Consider the following 8,816-nt stretch of genomic DNA (forward strand, 5'->3'; position numbering starts at 1 on the left):
ATTTATTGTTGTTTTAATATAATATTTATTAAATTTAATATTTTTATTCAAGATCTCATATAGATAAGACATATTTATAATATATAAATGGATGTAAATTTTATTTTACAAACCGACGTTGTAAGATTCAGTTAAACTTAAAGTCCAATTTTTAAAACAATCGTGTCATTTAGTATCAAACCGGTCATTAAATCTGATCTCATACTCGGAAATGTATATCGAATAATGATAAAGTGAATTTTCGGTATAAATATAAAACTCGTTTTATAAACGAATTTTATAAGATTAATATAGACTATTTTTTATAAATTAATTTTCATTTTTTATAATAAACATGCAAATTAATTAACTATCAGATTAAGAAAAATAAAGAGGTTATAAGAAGAAAAAAAAAATCTTCAATTTTGATAACAATAAATAGTTACCTTGTGAACATGTTTTCTTAAAAAAATTCAACAAAATACAGTGAGTACATTAATAGACTTCATCATAGATTGAGTGGTTTGTTGCTTGAGTATAAATGTAAGCAACATTTGTTATTCTAAAGTCCTAAGAGTTTTATGATTCTCATAACCTAATTTTGCTGTGTTGTTTTTCTTCTTATAATGAACTAATTGGGGAAGTTGGAGTTATTATCGACATTAAAGAAGCATTGTGATCTGAGACCTTCCCTTCAACTGTATAGACTCTAAACATTAATGACCCGTGCCATACATATCCTCCTTCTCCTTTCCCACCGACTTTCATAATCATAAGTACCAAATTAATTTATAGCCAGTCATATCATACACGACCAAATTTTATTTATTTCAATTCAATTCAATTACGATCAGTTTAACTACTTTCTCGTTTTAGTTTCTTCTTCTGCAACTTATACTAAAAATAGTCACATAGTTTTGTAAAAGCCATTCATTACTACTTGACTCAGTTAATTAAATTGATTTTTTTTTCATTATTTTATATCAAGAGATAAATATATATGTCCAACACCATCATAACACAAATAATAAATAAAAGTCTGCATGTTTATCACCATTCTATTAAAAACCATAATGTATCACATAAAATAATTATACTCAGATATCCAAAATGCTAAATAATACTTGGGGAGAAAAAACCTAGACAATATGATGTGGTAAAAGCAAAGAAAAAGAAAATGATAGATATTGATTAGGTGGTGAAATTATATCATTATATTTTTTCTGAGCTTCTATATAAAAAAAAGTCATATTTAATGAACTTAAATATAAACAAAATTTAACTTTAAAATATTATTTCACGTTATTATTCAAAAATATTTTATCTTCAATCCTAGAAATCATCTCCATTAAGATGTGACACGGTATAGTTTATAAAATATACTTCTTTATTGCACGAAATTAAAAATATTAAATGAATAATTAAATTATTTTTAATAGATGGAAGAGGAGTATTAAAGTGTATCTTTAATGCATTGATGGATATTTTTCTTTTGACTAAGTAAGCATTGGTTAAAACTTGAGATGTGCTAATCTGATAAAATTAAGTTTTAAATGTAGTAGGCGTGGAGTTACGTGTCAGGGTTCTTAAAGGTGAAATGAAGATTCATTTATGATATGATCTTGAGCCCAACTCTTCACAAGGGTACTTTGGAAGCAGGAAAGTGCATGAACCCATTTTTGCTACGCAAGAATGAGGTATAGTAGTAAAATCGAACTCGTAACGTTTTGATCTATAATAAATAACTTGTTACTTAAGTTGTGAAACTGTGTACTATGAAAGGTTAGCCAACTTGAAAAGCATGTCACAGTTCGCACGTACATAGGTAAAGACCACCAATTTTGACACTTCTACCTTTAACTTCTGCCAACTACTATATAACCACCTAAACCCCTTACACATTTCGCTCACTCTTCATTATTCAAGTTACTATGGTCTCCTTTCACAAAGCGTTGTCTGAAACCCCCATAACAGAAGTTCCTGCAGAATTTGAATCTCCACCAAGGAAGAGAAAGTGGCAAGAGGAGACTCTCACTGAAGAATTCTTCAAGATTCACCCAACTGATGCAGACCAACGAAAATCCATCTTTGGTATAGAGCTCCACCTCGAGACACCATTACCTTCCCATAAATTGCGACAGTACCTCACTATTCAGGTATTATATATGTATGTTAAACTTTATACAAAGCTTTCTTCTGGGGTGTTTCTTCTGATGATTACTTTCTACTGATGAGTCCACACAAAAAAATCTGGATCAAGCTTTTAAATTTATGTTTAAGGTCATGTATGATCATTATCTAATGTTGCTACAAAAGATTTTCTAGCTTTGTCTACTTATTTTGGTTGAAACGAGTTAATCTGAAGTTGAACTATTGTGATGCAGTCAGGGCTGAGTATGGTGAAGACACCAGATTTGGGAAGAAACTCTGATCCTAAAGCGCCATCACTTGGTCAAATGAGCCTGGACCTGGAGCTGTCGCTGAAGAAAAAAGAAGAAAGCTTTGACATAAATGAGAAGAACTTTGGTTCCACCAGGAACACTTTTGGTGAGCATGATCTGTTGAATGAATCAAGCAAGTGTAATAAAATGGATGATTCAGGTGCTTTAAGTCGTTCTCCGTCGTGGTTATCATCAGAGGGAGATCAGAAGGAGATGATTGCAACGGTTTGTATGAGGTGTCACATGTTGATAATGCTGTGCAAGTCATCTCCTACTTGTCCAAACTGCAAATTCATGCACCCACCAGATCAGAACCCTTCGAAATTCCTGAAGAGGAAGAAGGTGGAGCCTCTCTCATGCTAATTACCTGAGAACGTACAAATAAGTGTTTGGTTGAAAATTCTGAGATATATATGTAGAAAGCATGGCCAAGTTGTATCTTTTAATTACCCCTTGAATATATGGTCCAGGTTTCTTTATAGTTTGTCTAGCTGTGTTAAAAACAAGGTGGTATTTAACCTACCTACCTCTACGTAGTGGTGGCTTAACTGTTAGCTAGGATGAGTAATGGGTGATTGATAAGAACTAACCTACTGAATCATAATCGTATCTATGTACATACAACAGTGTCCTTCATCATCCAAAATTTATGTAAGACATTCGTATATATATAATAGTAGAATTTAGGTAGGTTCTTTTAGGATTTCTAATTAAGCAAGACCATTTTCTCTTAAGGGCTCTTACAGCTTTCACAACAGCATGGTTTGGTTCTTCGAGTTGTAACAAAATGTTTCTATGTATTGTCATTTTCTTCTCAACTAACAAGAACAGAGTTTTTTATATGTAGCATGGGAACTATGTTTTGGATAATGTGCTAGATTATGTAACTATTTCCATTGCATAGTCTTCACTCTCCATTGATTTCATGACAGTTCATGTGATTGAAAAAATTAGATACTGAACCTGAATTGCTTTGGCTTAAGAGAAGGATGGCTATTTTATTGAAGCACACGTATATAATTAACATTGTCGATTAAGATGAATTCTTATTCTTTTTCTTCCATGTGTGAATTGAAAGAATAGAACTTAATTGAATATCATGAAGAATAACGATATACATTTCGCAAAACAGAGATGTCCTGCAAAAAATATGATATATCTTTTATTAATTACATACACGAATTTAATTTTTTGAAATGATTTATTATATTTTTAAAGTTTGAAGAAACTAAATTTACATAATTTTAACTTTTAAAAGTTAATTTCATACATATAAAACAAAAATACAGAAACTAAATACACAATAACCATCTCAATCCAACCCGAAACTTTGTTCTCTTCTTATACCTCTTTTTGTTATGCAAAAACTATACAAACAAATCACATATACTGTCTTCTGGTAGGTTTCTTTCTTTTCTATTTAGAAATTAAAAATCTAATAAAAAATCTCTCAATGGCAATATCTTATTTTAATGACTATTATAAGATACTACATGAAATAAAGATATTTATGTTTAATCCAAGAATATTTGTTTTGGTAAAAGTAGTAAATAAAAGATATTTTAGTTTTATACAATAAAATTTTGTATTTAGTAATTATTTTTATTTCATGTACTCTAACTAAGATCCTTTCTTCTGTCTGGAAAATGTTGAGAGACACTGTGGTCGTTCCTTTAATCTAAGATTAGATATAAATTCTAATAGTACTAAGACGATCACTTCATCGAAAATGGAGAAAAGGCTAAAATTAATGAGGGCAAATGAATATCTGAAAATATAGCAATGGCATTAATTTGCTTACGTCGGTTATAGTACATTTTCCATTCCCATTAAATGCATATTGGGCGTTAATGTGTAGCGTCATGCTCATCTACGTTTCTTTTGCTCCATAAATTCAAGATAGTGAAGCTAATAAATAGTAGTTAATATTTACACATTCCACATTAAATAACCTAATTTAATAATCCACTTTCTATGTTACATCTAGGAACAAGAGATAACGGCGAGTAAATATGCACGTGGAAGGTCAAGAGGAGTAGGTCTTATCTTCTTCTTCTATTTATTCTTTCTTCATTTTCTCATGTTTTCTGCGTTTAGTTTTTTTCTCTCTACTTTACTCTTTTCTTTATAATAGCTGTAATTATCTTATGTCATTTTTCATGTACAACAAACGGATTCCACTTATAGATTTAAAGTAAGTTTTCTTACTCTAAAAATTTTCTATATATTATCAGTTATTTGGTTCTATTAGAGAGAATTTTAAAGTTGTACCGGTCCTACTAATTGAAAATTTTATTTAGTTCACATTTTTCTTTTTGTATTTTGATTGTTTTTGATAATACTTTATTAGGTTTCAATAAGATTTATATTTTTAACTTTGTTTTGTTATTACTTGCAAACCAAATAACTATTTGGTAAGAACAATTATTTTGAATTATAAACAAATTTAATTATAATTATGAAATTACTTTTGAATGTTATAGATATTAGAGTCGTTAACTTTGGGTCTTGATATGTTGGATTGATTTTACTTAAGAAAATATTATGAAAAATAATTTTATAGAAATTTTGTCATGGTAAAATTGAAATTTATATATATTTAAGGAGATTTGGAATTATGAAAAGGGTTGACGCAAATATGTAGATTTGAGATTATTTTTTATCACATATAACTAAAAATACCAAAAACAAAATCAAGACAGAAAATTACATGGCTTTGATTATAAATGATACAAATTTTGGAAGCTAAGAAGAACCAATCTCCCAACATTGTTGCCCTAGCGGTACACTTTTAGTTTATGAATCCTTGCTCTCTGTACATGATGGTGTTACAAGAATCTTGTAACAAAGTAAGCGTGGTGGTTGGAAATTGTTCCTGCAGAGAACAAACAAGATAAGTTAGGCACAAGCGTCACCTTACCCATGTAGTCCGCTATCTCTTCAGTTGGCCTCTTTCCGGTTGGTACATGTTAGCTTGAACCCAGGAGGGGTTACCTGCAGAAGAGACTCCGAAGCTCAAGTAAGTCAAAGCTCTCAGAAGGTCAAATCTGTGATTAATGAATGCGTACCTTTAATTACTGGGGTCCACGTCTATTTATAGAGCATTAATTATATCTGGTTATTCTATGGGCCGGGCCTTGGCTTGGGCTTTGACTGTAAGTGGGCCTGGGCCCTATCCCAGACCCTTAGGACTTTATTGAACGCTGGGGGGTTTTCATTATACTGACTTTATTGAGCCGTCGTGTGAGGTCTTTATATAAGAGGGAGGTGAAGGAGGGGGGTAGGGAAAGGGTGAAGGAGTTGCAGGGGAAGGTTGACAAGCTTGAGGAGGAGAAGGCTGCGTTGGAGAAGGCGAAGGAGAGTTGAGAGGTAGAGAGAAAAAGGTTGATAATGTGGAGGGTTCGTTGTTTGGACTCAGAAGAAAAATTGAACAAGAAAATAGGGGAGTGGGAGGAAGATTATGAAGAGTTGAAAGAGAAGTATGATGGTTCCATGGGAGAGCTTGACGACTTGAAGAATAGTATTATACAAGAACATATCAATGGTTTTGAGAAGGGATTGCGTCAAGCGACTTTTTTCCATCATGATGTGGACGTAATGGATCCAAAGTTCGATGTGAATAAGGACGTTGTTGACGGGAAGCTGGTCCAGGAGGACGAGGACAGTGCGAATGAGGAGGTGGAGGAGAAGGCGGCAGAGGAGGAGAAAAAGGCGGGCGATTCCGAGGAGGTGGCACCTGTCGTAGCAGAATAGGGTTTTAGTCTTAATTGATTCGAAAATATTATTTGAGCCTATGTTTGTAATATTTGGTACATTTCGCTATATTGGTACATTCTTGCACTTGTGTTTAAATGTGATTAAGATTCTGTATGTTATTATGTATGTCGTGTTTTGATGATATGTGGTGTATGTGTGATACAATCGATTATATGTTAAGGGTGTTCGACCCGGGCCGCTTACTTGTGATAACGGTGAGGAACTTAAAACGAATTAAGCACAAGTTAAGGGTGTTCGACCCAGGCCGCTTACTTGTGGTAAGGGTGGGGAACTTAAAACGAATTAAGCACAAGTTAAGGGTGTTCGACCCAGGCCGCTTACTTATGGTAAGGGTGGGGAACTTAAAACGAATTAAGCACAAGTTAAGGGTGTTCGACCCAGGCCGCTTACTTATGGTAAGGGTGGGGAACTTAAAACGAATTAAGCACAAGTTAAGGGTGTTCGACCCAGGCCGCTTACTTGTGGTAAGGGTGGGGAACTTAAAACGAATATGAGAGTAAAACGTAGAAAAGTTGTATAGTTGAGAACCCTTCTTTTTGTTTATTGAATAGGGGTGCCTTGTTAAAACCTCCCTGGCCAAAACCCTCCTTAGGGAGAAAAGACCAGGTGAGGAAAAAGAGTATACCCAAGGTTACAAGTGTTTGGTTTAGTGTAGCATACATTTAACTGAAATAGAATTTGAGGTGCGATACATTCCAAGTGTTGGGAATCTCTTCCCTAGATAAGTGTTCTTGGCGATAAGCTCCTCCTTCTACATCCTCGCGTATGCGGTATGAGCCGTCCCAATTGGCGGAGAACTTGCCATCCTTCTTTCTAGCACTGCTGGCCATTCTCCATACTAGATCCCCGATGGCGAATGATCGTGGACATAGGTTTGCATTATATTTTCTGGTAGCTCGTTGTTTGGCAGCTAAATTGCGTATCTGGGCTTTTTCTCTGAGTTCGGGTAGAAGGTCGAAATGTATGGCCATGTTTTGGTGGTTGTGGGTTGGGTCGTATAGTTCTCGGCACAGGGATAGTTCGCTAATTTCAACTGGTATCATGGCGTCTGCACCGTAAACTAGGCTGAATGGGGATTCATTTGTTGATGATTGAGGGGTGCATCTGTAAGCCTATAGCACTTCTACTAACTCTTCGGGCCATCGACCTTTGGCGATATCTAATCTCTTGCGTAGCTTCACGAGGATAACTTTGTTTGCCGCCTCTGCTTGTCCATTGGTTTGTGGATGTTCTACAGAACTTGTGATGTGCTTGATGCCTAGGCCAGTGTAGAACTTGGCTAGCTCTTTGTCAATAAATTGTCGGTCATTGTCTGTGATGATGGTATGTGGAACACCATATCTGCATATAACATCCATCCAAACAAATTGCTGAACTTGCTGGGCCGTGATGGTAGTTAGCAGCTTGGCTTCTATCCATTTGGTGAAGTAGTCGACGGCTACAATTAGGAATTTGACCTGCCCTTTGCCGGTGAAAAGGGGCGGAGAATGTCCATTCCCCACTTAGCGAATGGCCATGGGGATAGTATGTGGTGTAGTTGTTCTTGTTTCTGGTGAATAAGGTTGCCATGTTTCTGGCATCGTTTGCACTTTCTGACATAATCTTGGTAGTCTGCTTCTATAGTCGGCCAGAAGTATCTGGCTCTAAGAATTCTGGTGGCCATGGTGCGTGCGCCAGAATGATAGCCACAAATGCCTTTGTGTAGCTCTTTAATAATATATTGTGCTTGTTCTTCCGTGACACACTTAAGAAGGGGTTGGCCGTATCCGCGTTTGTAGAGGTCGTCGCTTATCATGGTGTACCTGGCGACCTTAGCCAACCAAGTTTTGTCCGCATCTTGAGGGGGGTTGCCGGTTTTGAGGTACTGGATATAGGGGGTGGTCCAGTTATGGCTTTAGGAGGGGGTGATGTTGTCAGTTGGGGCGTGGATTAAATTTTGACAAGTGTGTGTGATGGAGGGCGTAGATAGTGTTTGCTGTAATAAGGATCGGTGACGGTTTTTTAACTTGGTGCTGGCTAATTTGAAGAGCATATCAGCTTTGATGTTGTCGGTCCTTGGGATGTGTTCGATGCAGACTTGTTTGAAGGCGGATTGAATGACTGCACGGACCAGATGGTAATACTGTAGAAGGATGGGGTCTTTGATCTGGAACTTGTCATTTAGATGGCCTACAGTGAGCTTGGAGTCGGTTTTGCATGTTAATTTCTTGACACCTACCTCGCGGGCCAGGGAAAGGCCAATGAGGATTGCTTCGTACTGGGCTTGATTATTTGACGTTTTGAAGGCAAAGTGAAGGAATTTTTCAATGAGGATGTCGTTGGGGCCTTCTAAGATGATGCCAGCACCGACACCTTTTGGATTTGAGGAACCATCTACATGAAGCGTCCACTGGTCCTCTATGGGTGTGTGCTGGAGGTCGTTGACGAAGTCTAAAAGGCATTGGGCTTTAATGGGGCCATGTGGTTCATAACGAATGTTGAATTCTGACAGCTCGACGACCCATGATGACATGCGTCCAGCTAGATCTGGTTTTTGCAATATCTTTTGGATTGGGTAGTTGATTTTAACGGTTATGCTGTGGTTTTGGAAGTATGGGCGTAGGCGGCATGCTGCGTGGA

The 8,816-nt window shown here is 36.0% G+C and overlaps 1 protein-coding gene across 1 annotated transcript; it reads left to right on the forward strand.

The window, feature by feature from the left end:
* The first annotated feature begins 1,871 nt into the window (after positions 1-1,871).
* LOC114193916 (uncharacterized) lies at positions 1,872-2,899 on the forward strand. Its single transcript, XM_028083904.2, has 2 exons — positions 1,872-2,135; positions 2,364-2,899. The coding sequence occupies exons 1-2, from the start codon at positions 1,911-1,913 to the stop codon at positions 2,781-2,783; spliced, it is 645 nt and encodes a 214-aa protein (XP_027939705.1). The 5' UTR covers positions 1,872-1,910; the 3' UTR covers positions 2,784-2,899.
* The last annotated feature ends 5,917 nt before the right edge of the window (positions 2,900-8,816 follow it).

This window comes from Vigna unguiculata, chromosome 8 (genome assembly GCF_037176805.1).
Source record: "Vigna unguiculata cultivar grain cowpea cultivar isolate G323 ecotype 2 chromosome 8, ASM3717680v1, whole genome shotgun sequence".
Taxonomy (NCBI): Eukaryota; Viridiplantae; Streptophyta; class Magnoliopsida; order Fabales; family Fabaceae; genus Vigna; species Vigna unguiculata.

Bases quoted from the DNA above. Each gene is read 5' to 3' on its own strand.
- LOC114193916 (XM_028083904.2), top strand. From the start codon at position 1,911: ATGGTCTCCTTTCACAAAGCGTTGTCTGAAACCCCCATAACAGAAGTT. The intron at 2,136-2,363 runs GTATTATATATG...ATTGTGATGCAG, and splicing joins GACAGTACCTCACTATTCAG to TCAGGGCTGAGTATGGTGAA.